The 21,022-nt window shown below is 43.4% G+C and overlaps 1 protein-coding gene across 3 annotated transcripts in view; it reads right to left on the reverse strand.

Annotated features, from left to right (window-relative positions):
• The window catches only part of ADAMTS14 (ADAM metallopeptidase with thrombospondin type 1 motif 14), a 145,763-nt gene that overhangs the window by 39,243 nt on the left and 85,498 nt on the right, over nt 1-21,022 (reverse strand). For all 3 annotated transcript variants that reach the window (XM_066600550.1, XM_066600551.1, XM_066600552.1), the window contains exons 8-12: nt 17,032-17,175; nt 13,387-13,519; nt 10,466-10,579; nt 8,462-8,610; nt 687-862 (exon numbers count right to left, since the gene is read on the reverse strand). In XM_066600550.1, the coding sequence (XP_066456647.1) occupies nt 687-862; nt 8,462-8,610; nt 10,466-10,579; nt 13,387-13,519; nt 17,032-17,175 (716 nt within the window). The remainder of the gene's footprint in view (nt 1-686; nt 863-8,461; nt 8,611-10,465; nt 10,580-13,386; nt 13,520-17,031; nt 17,176-21,022) is intronic.

A 21,022-nucleotide genomic window follows, 5' to 3' on the forward strand; every position in this document is an offset into this window, starting at 1 on the left:
TTCTCCCTGCCTGCAGCATGTTCACTCCTCTCTATGTACACAAACAGGGAGAAGAGCTGTCAGTCTTTATGATGTAGGCAAGTTAAATGTCTAACTATGTTTTTTGTGAACCGAATGGGCATATCTGTCTCGGGTTCATGCTGCTTCTGCCCATGGTTCGGGCAGCATGAACCTAGTGATAGATTCCTTTTAGAGTTATACAGTCGAAAAATTATGGTCATCATGCTAATTTGTGAAGGTCCTCAAATTTTTGTATGCTATTACCATCCATTGTACTCATAGAAATTAACAATACTAAATTGTTTAAGATGGTCACAGGCAGAATTTTTTTAAGGATCTTTTAGCAAAGCTTCACTGACAATGTTATTTCTATGTGGACACCCAGAATTTCCCCTGATATCTTCCATTAGGGGAAACAGTAACCAGAAACATTTGGATTCTATTGTTTATCACAACATAAGTGGTGTCAAAAGAGTCCAGCAGTTGCTTATCTTCATCCTTCTATATAAATAAAATGTCCAGTAGCCTGAGCTGATGGGGTATTGCTCATTTGGCTGACTTCTATCATATGTCTATGGCTGGCTTTACTGCTTTTGTCAAAACATCATCTGATGTGAATGGAAAATGTGCATTATTCATTTCATTTTGAAACAATGACATGGAAGATAACTTTGAAATTGCCTTACCATCGTGATGTTCGTAGGGGAGCCAAGTGTGCTTGGTGTTTTGGTGCATGTAGTAAGAGTTTCGCTGTGAGCACTGCTGAGCACGGAAATCCTCAAATGGTCCTCGACATTCTTCAGTATTGCACATCTGATATTCATAGGTAGGACCCGGACAGTCCCGACCTCCATATGCTGGTCTGCACAACACCATATATAAGATACATTTTTAAACAGTTCTGTGCAACATAGTAATACATAGGCTCACAATTCAAGGGTCTGCACATAAGTGGCCGTAGCTGACCACTGGTGATTAGCTTCCCAAAAGGAAGCGAAAACCAGCAGGGACCTGAGCGGTGGCGTATCAAATGTAAATAAAATGGACATAAAGTGCCTCATGTGTAGATTCTCTGAGCATCACCTAGAACCCCACTAAACCAGTGGTGCTCACATCTAATACTGGCGGCTCCTCTCTCCTCCACTGGCTTTGATAGAATGAATGGTGACTGCAGGAGTTCAAACAAAGAATTAAACAAGTTTCACAACGCGTTTCACCATTGTAATGATAGCTTGATTAAGCTACAGATACAACAGTGAAGCGTCTTGCCCAACTTGTTTAACCCTTTGTTTCAATAAAGTATCTCCTACCTTTCCTGTCTTGGCTGTTCGCTGAACAGAGCTCGGGAGTATCAAATGGATATATATAGGCTACTTCATTATTTTTAAACATTCCCTGCTTTTATAAATATGTATTCATTGGACAACTCCTTTTAACAGGCACAATCTAGGAAGTTAATCTACAAGGTAGAAAAATAATAATTTCTTGGTATCTGAGATTTTGCACCCAAAAAGTTAGTATGCATGTTATTTTCCATTTTTTGAATCTTTTCTAATCTTTAAAAAAAGTATAATTAGGGTGCTATTGGAGGTTTATTAAAAGATTAACCAATTTATTACATTTTCAGAAACGCTTTCCTGATCTCACTGGAGTGGATATGATTCTGACATCCAATTCCAATTCTATCCGTTCAGTTGTGTCCGACTCTTGAATCCTCTGTAAGCCAGTCTTTTCCATGCTTTTCTATTCTCTATGGCTGATGTCCATTACTGTGTCCTTCTTGAAGGTGTCAGCCAACATTTGTCTTCTGTCTTCCCTGTTTCCTTTTACCACTCACCATTCCAAGTAGCATCTCTTTTTCCAGTGAATTCACCCTCTTCACGTGTCCAAAGTAAGTCCGTCTCTGTCTAATGATCTTGTCTTCCTCGGACATCTCTAGGTTGATATGGTCCAGAGCATTTTTGTTGGTGTCCCTAGCTGTCCAGGGGATTCATAGAAGTTTTCTCCAACACCACAGCTCGAAAGCGTCAATCAACACTCAAATAGATGTGTAGTACGGCCCCCTGTCCTTGGAGCATAACTCATAATGTATATTTGATGGGTCTAGTGTTTTATAGTCCGACACCAATCATAGTCTTACAGAATGGATTGTCAATAGGGATGAGCGAGTATACTCGCTAAGGCACTACTCGCTCGAGTAATGTGCCCTAGCCGAGTATCTCCCTGCTCGTCCCGAAAGATTCGGGGGCCGCCGCAGCTGACAGGTGAGTTGCGGCGGGGAGCAGGGGGGAGAGAGAGATCTCCCCTCCGTTCCTCCCTGCTCTCCCCCGCAGCTCCCCGCCCCGCGGCGGCACCCGAATCTTTCGGGGCGAGCGGGGAGATACTCGGCTAAGGCACATTACTCGAGCGAGTAGTGCCTTAGCGAGTATACTCGCTCATCCCTAATTGTCAAGTAAAGTTAAAGTTGTCGAACTGCAATAAAGGACTTATAGTATAAAGATAATGCTGCTAAAAACTACTGTATTACATATGATTCTTCAGTGCAATTCCTGCACATAGACTGCTGGTTTATACAAATTAAAGATAATATATAATGTATTACATATATGTAGGGAAAACCTATTTAGATTCATCATTGACCTCTCAGTTTGAACTCAGAGCTTTGTTTAAAAGACCCCGCTCTGCGTACCGATGGATATATGTATGTTCAAGGCTTAGTTGTTTTTGAACTGCTAAATCTTGTGATGACGAATGTCAAAATAAATGAGAGGGGTTACACGAAAAAGAGAGAGTAGAAGAAGTTGGAACAACGAGCGATGGCTTTGAGCTGTATGAACATTTGCCTTCAATAAATGACAACTTCTGAAAATGTATTGTTTATTTATTGTTGCGCGTTCGCCTCGTGCCAAGTCTGTGTTTATGTGATCCGAAAATATGGAGGAGAAAGAACAGAAAGAACATACAGATGTGGCTTCGCTGAGAAGGAAGAACCACCAGAAGCATAGCATATGCTTACATTTAACTGAAATGGAATTTGAAAGACTACTGAGACGTGCTAGGCTCGTATGGGCAATATGGGGGGACCGGATCCTTAGATTGTGTGCCTAATGGCCATTGATAGCATGTATGAACCTGCTGGGTCATACAGTTTCATAAATGAAATCTTAAAATATTTCTCAAATCAGTGATCGGTTTATATGTTTTGCAAGACATCCTTGGAATTATTCTGGTATGCCTTAATGGGAATCTCTGAGCTACTTTGAGCCCTATGAGTTAAGCTTATGGGCTCAAAGTAGCTGACCTGCCAAGTCCAGGGGTGTAAGTTTTTTTCTTAACTCACCCCACTGTTGCCCCGATGTCAGTGCTGCAGTGCATTGAGTAGTCCTCCCATTCTAAGTTTAGCACCACTAAAAGCGCTCACACTTGGCGGGATTGAAAGGGTGAAATCTGCTGAAGATCCTCACCAACATCCGCACTAAAATCCATAGCAAATCAGTGAGGTGTGAAAGTACTCTTATGGTGCAGATAGGGAATGGGTAAAGGTAGTTGTAACTATTCATCTTATAGTCAAATTATTTTAGGAGTCAGCTGTCACTAATAGTAGTATTAGGCCGCCTTCACACTTCAGGTGAGAAAATCGTACAAGATTTGCCCATTGCAAGATGCACAAATCTCGCACGAATATGAACCCAAGTCTTTTGAATGGGAATTGCACAAACAAATCGCGGCATGTTCTATCTTGTGCGTGCTCTCACAATGCATCCCCCATTGTTTTTAACGAGGCTGGCGGCAGCATTGCACTACATGCTATGTGCAATGAAAGCTGTCCGACCTGCAGCGCAACCGCAATTGACATTGCAGATAGGCTGTGGTTTACTGTTTCGCCTAGCAGTGGCGAGGGAAAGACAAATATTTTAAAAAATTAAATCTGTACAGCGCATGACCAACGGTGAAAGTCCGCGGTCATCCGCAGTACAGAAATGACAGGTGCGCAGGGTCGCTGACTGTGGTTAGAGCTGGAATCCACTGCTGGCTCCCACATGCGGCATGTGATTATTTTGTGTGCAGCCAGCCTTATTCACACAACAGTCTTTTGGTCATTACTTTGGATCAATATTTGGAAACAAGGTCAGAAGTGTCTCCAAAACACAGAAGTGTTACAAACCCTTCCATGATAGAATTGGTAAGGCCTAATTCCCATGGGCGAATTTCTGCCGCATGTCATATGACGCTGCCGGAGTGTCACATGACACTGCCAGCGCGTCGTGAGCTGTACTGCGCAAGCGCGCCGGCACGGGACGTCGGACAGCAGATCCAGAGGTGAGTATGGGGTCTCTGGGGGTGCGCCGTGATGGACTCCACTGCGGAATTCCGCTTGCGGAGCCCGTCACGGCCGTGGGCACTAGGCCTTAGCAAAAAACAGGCCTTAATAAAAATACTGTTGTGTGAATGAGGCCTTAGTGCAGAAAAATGCAACAAAAAGCCAGGAAAACATCCCTTATGAAGACATCCTTCTTTACTCTGATTACATTAAGAATTGCACATTACAGTGCGAGCACCGCTGATCTTCTAGAGAACATCCTATGATTTACTTGTAAGGAGATTATTATCCAGCTGAATTACAGCTGAGATTGAATCCTATCCAAGCTCACAATGATCAAGGGCGAGGATCTGCAGATTTAAAAACAGCATCCATTCCTTATTGATTGCTGATGCTTTAGATCTATGTATTGCCAATGAACAGATATTTGTAACATAACATAGTAACATAGTATGTTACATCTCCATCCAGTTTAGCCTATTACCCCCAATGTTGATCCAGAGGAAGGCAAAAAAAAAAAAAGAAACAATGAGGTAGAAGCCAATTTTTCCCATTTAAGGGAAAAAATTCCTTCCTGACTCCAATCTAGCAACCAGAATAATCCCCGGATCACCGACCCTTCTGAAGTTATTCTCTCTGTAGGCTCCAGTCATGGATTCAGCCCACTAATGCCTATGTAAAATACTGCCATGTGAAAACCTGAGGCTTCCTTCACGCAGGACTTCTGAGCTGCGCAAATCCTGCTACACAATTTCTGTTCCTTTTCGGCAGATGGACAAAATTAGGGCTCCTTCACACAGGCGTGTTTGAGCACGTGTGGATATACGTTTGCGTAAACCGCAGACAATAGAACCCATTGATTTCATTAGGTTCACTCACATTACTAATTTTGCGCATGTATTTCTGCTGCGTGAAAAAATATATGACATGCTGTACCAAAGCCCCCCATAAGAGTCTATAGGGGTGTGCAAATGCACATGAACTACACACGAACATGCTTGAAAAATGACTTAATTTCCCAGCCACCTCTCAGAACGCTATAACGTTTGCAACTAATTACAGGGAAGGCACGGCAGCCATTTTGGAGATTGTTTAGGATAATCTCGTTTTGGAACCTCAACCAAGTTAGTTAGGCGGAGGCCGGCACTCTGGGACACCAGAGGATGAACCCAGAACCGCCAACTCCTCCTTCTAGGAACATCGACTGACATCTCACGTGACGCCCAAATCTGTGTGACAGTAACCAAGGCAAAAGAACATCCTCATCATCAGAAGACGTCTCCAACCTCAGCTGCTCTCTCACAAACCCAGAAAGTACCAGAAGCCCCGCATGATGGTGTTACGCCGCACATGGGGAATATTTATGGGAGATTACAGGGGGCGGGGTCATTGATGACAGAATGACGTAGTGCTAGCCTGTTTTTATGCTATCGTGAATGGAAAAAAAAACAGATAAATATATGTCGTTACTTGCGCAAATACATTGCGCAGTAGTGAGCATATTTGCACTTACGCTCGTCTGCAGGAGCCTTTAATGAGCTTTGTAGGATTTTTTAGTAAATGTTTCTGCATTTTTGTGTATGGATTTTCAGCTGCGGAATATGGGCTCCTGCTGACGGGTGAATATTTGCTGCAGAATCGACGGGCGGCATCCAGACCGCGAATCCTAAGCAAATACCACCCATTACTTGCTATGGAGATCTGCTGCTTCCTCCACACGAGCAGAAATCACTAACGATTTCCACTTGAGGAGGAAAAATCGCAGCTTGCTCCATTTTTGTGCGGGACCCGCACGGACGGCTTCCATTAAAGTTAATGGAAGCCGTCTGACCCGCGGCTATGCCGGAATGGCCACGGATTCCACGGCATCGCCTAGTGACAGCGCGGGGAAATGTGTACTGTGCATGTGTGCTGGCCGGCCAGCCCATTCGCAGTACAGAAAAAGAAGAAAAGTACAGGTACACAGGGGTCATTGGCTGCGGTCAGGGCTGGATTCCGTGCAGGACCCCACTGTCGAAATCCCTACTTACCGTGTGCAGGAGGCCTATGTTTTTGTGATATGGTAGCAGGAGTTCATACTAGCAAACTTAATTTTCAAACATCAACAAATGTAGATTTCAAAGCAAATTCCGTGCGCTTCCACAGCAGATATGCTTCAAAATCTGCTACAAAAGTGTTTTTGCAGATTGTGGCGTGTTTATTTTTTGCTTCACATCGATCTTTAATTCTGCACAGTTTCTGCAGCATAAATAGACCCGCTGTAGATTTGTAATCCGCAGCGTTTTCCAAATCTTCACACGCACATAAGTGTATTCATGTGCAAATTTGCACAGCATATTTCACGTGGGCGCATGCATATTTGAACGCACATGAGTGTAGTATTTTTGTAGAATGAACGATGCCGTTTTGTGTGCGCATCACCTTTTTATACTTTTTTTTAAGACGTTGATTTGCATGCGGCTAACAAAGACGCACAAATTGAAATTAATTAACTAGTTAGTTTTAATGAGTTTCAGATGTGTTCTTTTTCCAGTGGAATTACGCAATGTTTCACACATCTCCTTGCGTATTGCATGCGCATTAGCTCACCCCCATTGACTTCTATGGGGACCTTTGGTGCGCAAATACGCTGCAGAAAATAGAGCATGCTGCATTTTTTTTTTGCACGACCAAAATGCTGAAAGTTGCACAAACCCGTTGAAATCAATGGGTTCTATTCTTTGAGGATTGCGTCCGCAAATACATCCCTGGAAATGTAGTCTCAGGGAGAACTTTAAACTGTAAAATAGAGATGTTTTCTTTGAAGATATTAGTTCGGCTTTCGCGCCATACAACACACATAACTACACAAACTGCACAAAAACTTTTTCCAGAGAGTATGTGGAAAATTGAAGATCCTTTCCAAATTACCAAGCTTTTCCATTCCACAGGAACATTGTAATATAGTACTCTTACCACATTCAACTAGTGCAGATATTTCTCTTTCCCAATCCCATAGCCTGACACATGGATCCAGTAACAATCCCAAGTGAGATTGATGACAGCATCATCCTGTACAGAACCCATGGGACAGTGGCTGCACTTAGAAGCCTTTTCAATACTTGAAATGGTGACGTTCACATTCCAAGAACGTGTAATTATCTGTTTTCATCACCTTAGTGGAATGATACCCATCCACATTCATCACCAGTTCAGTGACACGTGTGGTGAAGGTGTCATGGATGGGAAAAATGTGTGTTTGTGGATGCGACAGTTCAAAGAAGGTTGTGTGAGAACGAACCAAAGGAGCCTCGGCCATGCACAAGATGGTTCAACAACATGACTGCATGAGTAGGAAGTGGTTTTGGAGGACCAACAAAGAAATTGCCTGAGAAAGTCTACATTTTCATAGGATCTGTGCACACCATCCTGTTTGAAGACCTGAAGATGCGAAATGTTTCCTCCAGTAGAGTGTTGTGAATGTTGAGAGATCAGAAGGCTGTGCACACGGCAATGTGTCAGGCAATCTTGACATGTGATGAATGCAAGAATGGTGCCTTCATTCCATCAATTGTCATAATGGATGAGACGTGGATGCTGTATGCGTAAGGACGCCCTCCATCGTTGCACGATTTCTAGTTGTGCTGCTCTTACATCGCAATTTTCCGTTGGGTAAAAAGAAGTACTAGCATGGAGTAATCATGGTGTCAATGTAAAGAAATGTGTATGTCAAGAGGGAGATGTGACAATACTTTCAGCTTTCTGGGGTAAGTAGCGTTTTAGAAAAAAATTAGGAGACCTTAGAACTTGAATGTATCTTATATCTTCATATCCTATGAAAACATTGACATTGCCCAGATTAACCGAACGATTCCAAATCTTTAACCCCATAATGCTCCAGGATGTACATTTATGTCATGGAGGTTCTGGGGTTTGTATAGAGAGGGAGTGGGAGTCAATCCCACTTCCTACAATGTGGGTGCTGGCTGACAGCTGATACCCACCCACAACAACTCTGATCAGCACCGCTGCTGATCTGAGCTGTTAACCCTTTAAATGCCACAGTCAATTCTGAGTCCTGAACAACCCCCCACGATGTGATGCAGATTGCCTATCAAGTCATAGCAACAGCTTTAAGGTAAAGATGCCTTTAGTACTCACGGTGGGTTATTGCACTGTCTGCCACGGGAACGTACTCCTCCTCCACATGTTCGAGAACAGGATCCAAATCTTGACCATGAGCTCCATCCTCCATCCTGACTGTAAGATTGCTCTGGTGTCTTCCATATGCAATGACCTTTAAAGCACCACTAAAAAATAAAAATGCAGAATAGTACCCATAAATATTTTAACATAATTGATCACATTTTTTATATGCATTCATGCGAAAAGCTAAGAAAAATTACTAATTGACATTACAATAATTTACAGTATTAAACAAAACCTTCACTGATATACCATTTCCTTCTGTGGAAAAAGTAATATAAGTAGCTCTAACACCAGAGGCGTAACTTGAAGCTTCTGGGCCCCAATGCAAAACCTGTACCGGGTCCCCCAATTATAATGCTTTAGTCATAGTACTGGGCTCCCTATATGGAGAAGAGAGCCTGTATGGGCCCCCTAAGACTCCTGGGCCCGGGTACAACCGCATCCCCTGTATCCCCTATAGTTACGCCCTTGTCTAACACCTATTTCTGGAGATGAGCGAATATACTCATTTCGAGTAATTACTCGATCGAGCACCGTGATTTTCGAGTACTTCTGTACTCGGGTGAAAAGATTCAGGGGGCGTTGGGGGGCGAGGGGAGGCGTGGCGGAGTGGGGGGTAGCAGCGGGGAACAGGGGGGAGCCCTCTCTCTCTCCCTCTCCCCCCCACTCCCCGCTGCAACCCCCCACTCACACACAGCGCCCCCTGAATCTTTTCACCCGGGTACGGAAGTACTCGAAAATCGCGGCGCTCGGGCGAAAAAGAGGCGTGGCCGAGTAGGTTCGCTCATCTCTACCTATTTCCATGCACTGTGTTATCAAATCTCCCTGAAGATGATCTTCAAAATTTGCAAAGTTCATATATTTATAATATCATTGTAAGAATAAATCCTGCCTAGAAGAAGTTGTCGTTTTGCTGCAAAACTCGTCATGCAGTTCCATCTCAGGCAGATATACAAATGATTAGGATTGTGGTGTGATTAGATGAACACTCTTGTCACATGAGGCCCTAAAAGTGGTCCCACCCTTAGCCTATAAAAAAGCTCTCAGAGGCTCCTTGTGTGTAGTGACCTCTTCTTCCACTTGTGTAGAGCTTGTTGACCACTAGACGCCTCTACAACGCAGAGAAGAGATGTCACCCAGTTAGCAGAGTTTGACAGGTGGCACATTTTTGGAATGTGAGAAGCTGGATGGTTGTATCGATGAATTTCCCCCCACCTTCTGACCAGACTGTTAGGTGGTGTTGGGACCAATGGATGTGTGAGGGCACACAAGGTGACTGGGTTCAAGACACCCTTGACAGACCACCAGTAGAGAGGATTGTCTGATCAAGCGTGTGCAGCTCCAACTGTTTAATTGTCCGCCATCCAGAGACAGGAGGCACCATCATTGCAGGACCCTGTGTCTGTTGGAGCCATTTCCAGGCATTTGGCTGAAGGACATTTGGTCTCACGGCGCCCATAACATGTACGGCCTTTGACACCCACCGTCACCTCCATTTGCAATGGTGTTGTGTACTACGAAACTGGACTGCTATGGAGTGGAACCAACTTGTCTTCAGCAATGAATCCAGGTTTAGTTTGGCCATTAACGATGGCTGTGTTGTTGTTTGGAGACCTAAGGGTGAACACCTCAATTCTGCCTTTAGTAGTGGCCATTATGTTGGTGATAGGGTCTAACACGTTCATGCCTTTCCTCGCAGCTTGTATAAAAAATTTGATCACCGTCTGATAAGCCAATTTCATTCTGTATGGGTGTTTCCATATTTTTGAGACACCCCGTATAAATATATTTGTATATTCCAAATATTTTGGTTGTAGCGTGGTTGAATAGCTATAATTTAAGACTGCCAATTAACCACTCTGTGAGAAAGATATTTCAAAGTATGATATAGACTCACAAGACTGAAAATATTTCAAATCAGCAGCAAATTATGGAAATGTTGTTAAGAATAAATACCTTCCCAGGAGAACATTCAGTTCCGTCAAGAGGGGGGCCCTTCTTCGTTTTGCAGAAATAAGGATTATCTGGGTGGCTGCACCACAGCTGCTTGCAAGGGTCAAACGTCCTAAACTGTGAGAGCAAGCATTGCAGACTGTCAATCTGACTATACATGAATAGCTTTTCCATACATTTAATCAGCAAAAAGCTACAGAGGATGGAGAAGAGGCAATTAAGGCAACCATAAAAGGAGAACAGTAGAAGTTCATGTGCTTTGAAAATGATTGAAGACATTTTTTTCTTAAATATATTTCAGCTTGGAAAAAATCTATAAACTTATAGACACATACAGTGAATGCTGAATAATGATATATCATCCATGTTAAAGTGTGCTTGTAGGTTCAGGTGACTTTTCAGAATACACTGTTGTGTGTGCACGAGGAATAGCAGTATTTCTGGTCATTACATGACTTGTATATTCAAGTTTTTACCACTTGTTGAATTGTCAGTTTTCCCTGAGCTGATGGGTGGACACATTTGGTGTGGATTTTGATGCGGATCCGCAGAACTTTTCACTAGAGATGAGCGAGCATACTCGCTAAGGACAATTACTCAATCGAGTATTGTCCTTATCGAGTATCTCCCGGCTCGAAAGAAAAGGTTCTGGTGCCGGCGCGGGTGTCAGGTGAGTTGTGGCCATGAGCAGGGAGAAGCGGGGGGGGGGGGGGGGGGGAGAGGGAGAGAGAGATCTCCCTTCCATTCCTCCCCGCTCTCCCCCGCCAGTCCCCGCCCGACGCCGGCAGCTGAATCTTTGCTCCCGAGCGGGCAGGTAATCGCTAAGGGCAATGCTCGATCGAGCAATTGCCCTTAGCGGGTATGCTCGCTCATTTCTACTTTTCACCCTTTCAAATGAAGGGGTAAATTCTGTTGTGGATCCTCACTAGAGATGAGCGAGCACCCAAATGACTACAATGGGAGACTCGAGTATGTGGGACGCCGGGGCGGGGTTGAACACGGCGTGATGCTCGTTTGAGTAACGAGCACCATCGAGTACGCTAATACTCGAACGAGCATCAAGCTTGATAGAGTACGTTCGCTCAACTCTAATCCTCACCAACATAGACGCAGTTTTTGGAAAGGAATTTGACATGGAATTTCCACTGTGGAAAATGGGTAAATTCAGATGAGCAACTTTTCTCTTTGACTGATAGTCTGAATTAAGAAAAGCTACTGTATGTCCTATTTGTGGGCAATTCTTGCTCAAGAATCGCCCATTACTTTCTATGGGAGCATCACACTCACATGCCATGTGATTTGCCAATGATTTTCATGTGAGTGAAATTACCCACAGAGAATTGTAAATCTGTGTCAAGAAAGTGATTGCAAGGAAAGTTCCAGTTGCTGACCGTTCCCAGCAACTGAGTGTTATCAAGTTAACCGTGTGTGAACCTTCTTATTTTTCCTGTCGGACTACACCATTTATTCAGGTAACCGCTGCACTGGCGTTGCCTGGAGAGGCCTGTCAGGGCCGTGGTCAATGGTCACACGTGTCCCTAAGGGGAGGAGTTGGGAGTGCCACCGTGACAATCCTAAACATCTACCCTGCCAAGTCCTCAGTGGTGCGCCTTATGCCATTGTTGCTGCATATGCTATGAAAAAGTGATTCTTCCTGCACACGAGCAGAAACCAATTGCAGTTTCCACTTACGGAGGAAAAATCGTATCATGCTCCATTTTCGTGCAGATTCCGTGCGTACGGCTTCCATTGAAGTCAATGGAAGCTGTCCGATCTGCGGTCCTTCCACAATTGACACTGTGGAAAGGTTGCAGATTCCACATCATCGCTAGTCGATGACGCGGGAAAAGCAGGAGTTTAAAAAAAAGAAATCTGTACTGCACATGTCCAACGGTGAGCCGTGCAGATCCGCAGTACAGATGAAGAGAAAAGAAAGCAGGTATGTGCAGACACCGCTGCTGCCAGTGCCGAATTCTGGTTCGGGACTCTGCATGCGGAATCCGACCCATCAGTGTGCTAGCGGTCTTCAGGAGGGAGCTCTGTTATGTAAGTACTGAGGAGCCCTCTCATCAGCTGCTTATTATATTCCAGAGACAGATTTTGCCAGCAGTCTTTGTCACAGGAATGTGAAACAGCTGATAAGATGGCTCCCCCATATACAGATAACAGAGCTCCCTCCTAGACTCATGCACCGTTTACACGGGACGATTATTGCACAAAACTCCTTCAAACAAGGATAATCGTTGCGTCTAAATGGAAAGCCATTGTGCACTATTTGCTTTCCTTATTTTGTTTGATTCTCACTTTTAACCAGCATAAAAATCATCGCTGGTTCACTCACTTCTCGCTGCGTATAAACGCTCCTCGCTCAGTGTTTCACATAGAATATGAAGTGCTGAGTGAGAAAAAATATGTATCACCTAGAAGCCGTGTCCAGGGCTCCGCTGCATCTTCTCCCTGGGTCCGCGACACTGTTCTTCTTTATTTTCTTCTGGCCTGAAAATGGCTGTGATTGGTCAATGCGCTCAGCCAATCAAAGGCAGTGCTTCCAGGAGGTGTTTTTTGCAATCCCCAGCCAGAAGAAAATGAAGAAGAACCGTACTGTGGACCCGGGGAGAAGACGAGACGGAGGCGTACATCGCTTCTAGGTGATGTATTATTTATATAGTTTTTTCCAGCATCTAAGGCTTACTTAAGGGCTTTGACAGTAGGATTTCCTAGTGTGAAAGTTGCATTGATTCGCACGAAAACCGCGTTTTTGTGCAAATCGCAAAGCGCTGTCTTATTTTTTGCAGGTGCAAATTTTATTTGCTTTGAAAAATGGACATGTCACTGCTTTCGTTGGAAAGCATTGGTTCTAATAGAGCCATTATATTGGCCTTATATATTGGCTTAATGGTTATAGCATTAATTGTGATACTCACAGCAGTGCACATTCTGTAACCTACTCCAAAATCAAATCTGCATTGTTCATCCATAGAGTAGTTGATTCCTGGTAATTCTGGGAGCTTTGGCCATTTATGTTCAAAGGGATCATCCAGGAGACAATCGTAGGAACTAAAACAGAATCAAATGGGGAAGAAGATTGCACATTATTATCGATGGCATAGAAAGTGTCCAACGATCAGTTATCTGCAAGGCATGTAAGGGGATGTTCACATGTGGCAAATTTGTTGCTGAAATTTCTGCAATTGGAAACTCCATTCGATACATCTGGATGGGGTTGTCTCTGCAACGTGTGCTTGTTTTTCTGCAAACCCCACTGAGATGAATCCTGATATTCAGAAATTTCTTCATAAATCAGTTAAAGGGGTTGTCCCGCGAAAGAAAGTGGGGTTCAGCACTTCTGTATGGCCATATTAATGCACTTTGTAATGTACATCGTGCATTAGTTATGAGCCATACAGAAGTTATTCACTTACCTGCTCCGTTGCTAGCGTCCCCGTCGCCATGGTGCCGTCTAATTTCAGCGTCTAATCGCCCGGGCCGCTCGTGCCGGAGAGCTGGTCCTCGTAGCTCCGCCCCGTCACGTGTGCCGATTCCAGCCAATCAGGAGGCTGGAATCGGCAATGGACCGCACAGAGCCCACGGTGCACCATGGGAGAAGACCCGCGGTGCATCGTGGGTGAAGATCCCGGCGGCCATCTTTGTAAGGTAAGTAAGAAGTCGCCGCAGCGCGGGGATTCGGGTAAGTACTAAACCGTTTTTTTTTTTTTTAACCCATCCCTTGGGTTTGTCTCGCGCCGAACGGGGGGGCCTATTGAATTTAAAAAAAAAACGTTTCGGCGCGGGACAACCCCTTTAATCAGTCATGTGTGAACATACCTTAAATTGGTGTAATTTTGTCATTTCCTAAGTCCAATAATCCTCAAGAAATATAAAGCGGTCAGGCTTTAGGAACCTGCAGTCAGCCATACATATCATTGTAATATCACAATATCAAGGGAAATATTCTATGTGGCTGTTCACATGATTGGCTTTGCATATAATACATGAATGAGTTGGGTCTGCTAGATCACGTGTCAAACACAAGGCCCGCGGGCCGAATCTGGCCCGTTGCCTCATGTTATGTGGCCCGCGGCGTGTCAACGTCGCTTACCACTGCAGCGATTACCAGCTGGGGAGCCGCAGCTCCCCGCTGGTAATCGCGCTGTTACCACTAATCCCGGCACACACTGACGTCAGTGTGCAGCCGGGATCCTCCTCTCCTGAGTCCCCTGCTCATCAGTTCCGCAGGAGAGGACTTCGGGAGGAAGCGTGCCGGGCGCACACACTGACGTCAGTGTGCATCCAGGCTCAGCGCGAGCAGAGGGGGAGCGGTGCTGATAGCTAGGAGGAGGTAAGTATATGGGTTGGGGGGGGAACTATTATTACTGAGGGGGACTTATTATTATTACTGAGGGGGGTTAATATTGTTACTGAGGGGGGGTTAATGTTGCTATGGGAGTATTACTACTGAGGGGGTCGTTATTTTTATTGGGGCCAGTATCAGGGTCACTATTGGTCTCGTTCACATGGGTGTAATTGTATTTTTGTCGCACAAATACGCTGCGTACTTGCGCAATCGAAAATCGCTTATGCCTGTATATTTGGGCACGCAAAAAGGAAAGCAGATGGGCCCATTGAAATAGTACGCAAATATGCAGTGAATACACAGGTTTCCTGCGCATTCACCACGTATTTGCACGGCCCATTCACTTAAATGGCCTTTTGGGGGTGCGAGTACGCAACAAAATAGGTCATGCTGTGTGAAAATATACATCATGTGAATGACTCATTGCAATCAATGGCTTCTATTCACTGCATATTATGTACACAAATACGCTTGTGTGAACAGGCCCTTGCTATACAGTTTTACAATCGGTCCTTTGAAGGTCACCATAAGCCTAATGTGGCCCTCGGTGAAAAGGAGTTTGACACCCCTGGTGTAGGAAAACAAAGTGTTCCTCAAAATGTTGATAATTGAAATTAAATTTGTATGTCTCCTAAATGGTTAAAAAGAAAACTTAAGTTTTTCAAATGTGTCCAGAATACGTAAACAGATGGAAATATATATCTTATATATATGGTCGCTTTTAATAAATATACACAAATTTTATCAGTCTATTTTTACCACCTAAATGAAGTACAATATGTGGCAAAAAAACAATGTAGGAATTACTTGGATATGCAAAACCTTAACTGAGTTATTCTATGTTAAAGTGACACGAGTCAGATTTCCAAAATTTGGTTTAGTCATTAAGGAGCAAACAGATTTGGTCACTAAGGAGTTAATGAAAACCAATTACAAAAAGTCCCAAAATTCATTGATTAAACAAACAAGAGTACAAAGGTGTACATAGGCTTTAAAGGGTTGTACCATAGGATAGGTGATACAAATCTGATTGGTTGGGGTCTCACTGCTGAGACCCTCACTGATCCTGAGAACGGGGATCGTTTATCTCTCCTCCTCTTTACTGCAGACTCGCTGTACCCCTCACAGTCAGGAAGAGACTGAATGGAGCGATGGTTGCACATGTACAGTGCTGCTCCATTCATTTTCAGTAGGAGTACTGGAGATAGCTGAGTAAAAGCGCTTGGTTATTTCCGTCAGCCCCATTGAAATGAATGGAGTGGTGGCTGCGCATGCACTACCAGTGCTGCATTTAGTCAGACCAGTTATAGTAATATGTGCCATTATCCAGTGGTAACATATCCTACTAGTGTAAATATGAAACGTAATACCTGCCATTTGTCTTATTCATCGGTCTTTGGGTACAAGACACTTACTAGTTCATAGTAATTCTTCATTGACAATAACATAAACTAAAGCCCCATTTACACGCAACAATTATAGCTTGAAATTCGCTCAAAAACCATCATACTTTTTGTGTGTAAATGCTCCCATCTTTCACTCTTCACTTTTAGGTGAGTATAAAATCCATCATTCAGCTGGACAGTTGATAGCAAGGACAGCATGATGTGTTCTCCATGGGGAATGCTGATAACATTGTATTCACCTTGCAGCCCCTGGCAGAAAAAAAGAAACTGTATGCAGAGAACCTGTTGTTCTCTGCATACAGCTCTGGATGCTAATTTACATGCAAATTAAGGTAATAAGCTGCTAATATTAGCAGCTTATTCAAAATGATCACTCAAACTGTCATTCTCCCTATCTTTTGAATGAATTTTGAACAATTATCTTTGTGTGTAAATGGGGCATAAAGCCAAAAAACAAAACATTACGATGATTTACTTTTTGCTGAATGATATTTGCTCCAGCATTTTTACTGTACAATGACCCACTATTTCTACGTTAGACCGAACAGACAGCACAGTAATGCTTAGAGTAGACTAAGATGAAGGCTATCAGATATACAGTACACTACAAGGAGACAAACAGATTCCAGCTAGTGATTGGGCTTAGACCACAAAAGACTGTCTAGACCTTTATCGTTACTTCTGACTCATCCCCAAGTCATAGATTTCACATACAGATGTAAAGCCACAGAGGTCTTACACCTACAGAAGCAAATTAACTGGGAATTGAATTAAGTTTTCCTCTTCAGTAAAGAATTACGGGAACTTACTGTATGTATCTATTAAGTTCCTGCTTGCTGCACCTCGACCAGTGATAGCGATGGAATGCGGCTTGCACAAGTGGAGCCATGATGCTTCCCATACTGGTTTCATCAGCACAACGATTGCCTTGACCGTCATGCTCCATACCTAGCCTATAAAATGTGGAAAAAACAAAATTATAACATACTACATAGTCTTTGTGTGTAATTCCACACTAAATATGCTCACATTTCTTAATATAAATGCCTAAAGGGGTTTATGATCCATGAGGGGACTAACCACTGGGACAACCTCTGATTCTGAGAATGGGGATCCTTACGGTCACAGCATGAATGAAGCAGTGGCTTTTCATAAGTGCCACAGCTCCATTCATTCAATGTTAGCATCAGAAATTGCCAAGTATACTGACTTGGCAGTCTCTGGCGTCCCATTGAAATCATTGAGGATCCTAGCGGGTGGACTCCCACTGAACATAAAATTATCTACTAACCTATGGATAGGGAATAACAGTAGAAATTGGCAAAATCGCTTTAAATCCTGCGTCACCCTACTCCAATGTTTCTCTATGGGAAAAAAAGTTAAAGAAGTATTGAAGTCAAACACAAGTTGTGAAAATAATTAGATAAACTTATAGGCAACTCAAATGTTGGTGCAGAGTGGAAGTATAAAGAGCGTCTGTCACAGATTTTTTTTCTTTCATTCAAACCATTGTGTACTTATAGAATACTAGCTGATAAACCCGGCTTCGCCCGAGTTAATTTGGTACTGGTGTTTATCTGGTGTTCACACGGAAAATCTTATGAAGTCGTGGTTACTTTAGAGATACTGGGAAAAACATATGTTCACCATTTTGCATGGTTCTTTGCGTTACCCAGGAAACACCACGGGGAGGCAACCATGGGCCGTTTCCTTTATATAAAATGACATCAGGAAGTGAGAGAATTAGATTCCATACGGAAAATGTGGACGCTAATTCTTTTGCACTTAGAATTGAATAATTGAGTTGGGACCCATTAACTTTTCCTACTTATGACATAATCAATGCCCGTGCCAAATTTCAAGTTTCTATGACATCGGGAAGTGAGAGAATTAGATTTCGTACGTAAAATGTGGACGCTAATTCTTTTGCGCTTAGAATTTAACAATTGAGGTGGGACCCATTAACTTTTCCTATTTATGACATAATCAATGCCCGTTCCAAATTTCATGTTTCTATGACACCAAGAAGTGAGAGAATTAGATTTCGTACGTAAAATTTGGACACTAGTTCTTTTGCGCTAGAATTGAATAATCGAGTTGGGACCCATTAACTTTTCCTATTTATGACATATTCAATGCTTATGGCAAATTTCATGTTTCTATGACATTGGGTAGTGAGAGATTTAGATTATGTACGTAAAATTTTGACGCTAATTCTTTTGCGCTAGAATTGAATAATCAAGTTGGGACCCATTAGCTTTTCCTATTTATGACATAATCAATGCTCGTGCCAGATTTCACGTTTCTATGACACCGGAAAGTGAGACAATTACATTCCGTGCGTAAAATTTGGACGCTAATTCTTTTGCGCATAGAATTGAATAATCAAGTTGGGACCCATTAGCTTTTCCTATTTATGACATAATCAATGCTCGTGCCAAATTTCACGTTTCTATGACACCGGAAAGTGAGAAAATTACATTCCGTGCGTAAAATTTGGACGCTAATTCTTTTGCGCATAGAATTGAATAATCGAGTTGGGACCCATTAGCTTTTCCTATTTATGACATAATCAATGCTCGTGCCAAATTTCACGTTTCTATGACACCGGAAAGTGAGAAAATTACATTCCGTACGTAAAATTGGGATGCTAATTCTTTTGCGCATAGAATTGAATAATCGATTTGGGACCCATTAACTTTTCCTATTTATGACATAATCAATGCGCGTGCCAAATTTTAAGTTTCTATGACATTCAGAAGTGAGAGATTTAGATTCCGTACGCAAAATTTCGATGCCAATTCTTTTGCGCTAGAATTGAATAATCGAGTTGGGACCCAATTACTTTTCCTATTTTGGAGATAATCTATGCTTGTGCCAAATTTCATGTTTCTACGATATCGGGAAGTTGGAGAACTTTTGGCGAGTCAGTCAGTGAGTCAGTCAGTCAGTGAGTGAGTCAGTCAGTGAATGAGTCAGTGAGGGCTTTCGTCTTTATATATATAGATTCTCATAAGAGAACTTGATTAAAGTGTAAAGATGTCTGGAGGCATTGTCTACATCTGAACAAGTCTATGTGGTAAAGCTTGTAGTATTGATGATAGAAGGATGTCATGTTGATGCTATCCCCATTGGATGTTCTAATTGGCAAGGGGTCCATTTGGCCTATTTGGTTGATTAATTTGTTGAGCTATCTTGGACTTTAGGTATGATAGCCTGCCCTTACCTGGGTAGACCTGTCACCTCCAATTCAGAGATTTGTTTTTTTATTTGAGTTTATACCTCTGGACCGCTGCACTGTTCTAATTTTTTTTGCTGTGCCTTTCCATGACATGAATAAGCATGATAGATATCAGAGGAAAACGTGAACTACTGTGTTGGAATTTTTTGGCTCTTATTGGATATAATCTTTGGAAAGTTTTTCATGCCCAATGACAGATGTGCATCCAATCAATAGAAGCCCAGACCAGGCCACAGGACACAACCTTCATAGCTTAACTACTCATGACAAGTCATTCATAAAACAACCACGTAAAATCACTTGCGTATGTCCATCTAAGGGTGCATTCACACGAACGTTTATTGGCTCGGTTTTCACGCCGAGCCGATATACATTGTCCTCGTGTGCAGGTGGGGGGAGGATGGAAGAGCCTGGAGCAGGAACTGAGCTCCTGCCCCCTCTCTGCCTCCTCTCCGCCCCTCTGCACTATTTGCAATGAGAAGAGGTGGGGCGGGGCTAAGTGGTGAGAATTAGCCCCGCCCCCATCCAGCCTCTCCCCATTGCAAATAGTGCAGAGGGGCGGAGAGGAGGCAGAGAGGGGGCGGGAGCTCAGTTTCTGCTGCTGGCTCTTCCAGGCTCCCCTCTGCAGATGAGGAGGACATATATCGGCTCGGCGTGAAAACCGAGCCGATATACGTTCGTGGAAATGCACCCTTAGTTAGCAGAGAACTTGAGAGCACTCAGATGTCAGATTGGACAAGAGTTAAAGAGTTGGTCCAAGTTATATTTTTTTAGTAAAAGTTTGTTGCCTTTGCAGTAACATAACAAATCAGCATATGCTCACTAGGGATGAGCGAGTATACTCGCTAAGGCACTACTCGCTCGAGTAATGTGCCTTAGCCGAGTATCTCCCTGCTCGTCCCTAAAGATTCGGGGGTCGCCGCAGCTGACAGGTGAGTTGCGGCGGGGAGCAGGGGAGAGCGGGCGGGAGAGAGGGAGAGAGAGATCTCCCCTCCGCTCCTCCCTGCTCTCCCCCGCAGCTCCCCGCCCCACGGCGGCACCCGAATCTTTCGGGACGAGCGGGGAGATACTCGGCTAAGGCACATTACTCGAGCGAGTAGTGCCTTAGCGAGTATACTCGCTCATCCCTAATGCTCACCTCTCCACACTGCCACTGTATCCCAAGTCGCTGCTTGGTCCTCCGCATTTTTTTTTTACAGGCTGCACTCCCACCCAGTCACAGATGCCGCAGCCAATTATAGAGCTCTGCAATGCCTGTGAGATCCTGTAAACAGGATGGGGCAGCCTGTAAACCTGACATCAGAGTGAAGAACAAGAGCAGCGGCACAGGACACAGCCGACTTATATTTTACGATATGGTTTAATTAAAAATGGATTCAAATATATTTTCTGTCTTTACTTCTTACACTTTAATTAATTAGTCTTGGATGCTTCACATGTCTTAATTCCGTCTGTTTTTATAATTCAGATGTTCCCTAAATCTTGTGTTGATTGATACTCTAGTTTGTATAGTAACCACATTTTGTTAACATTTTGAAAAAGTTCTTCATAAACAAATA

This window comes from Eleutherodactylus coqui, chromosome 4, assembly GCF_035609145.1.
Source record: "Eleutherodactylus coqui strain aEleCoq1 chromosome 4, aEleCoq1.hap1, whole genome shotgun sequence".
Classification (NCBI taxonomy): Eukaryota; Metazoa; Chordata; class Amphibia; order Anura; family Eleutherodactylidae; genus Eleutherodactylus; species Eleutherodactylus coqui.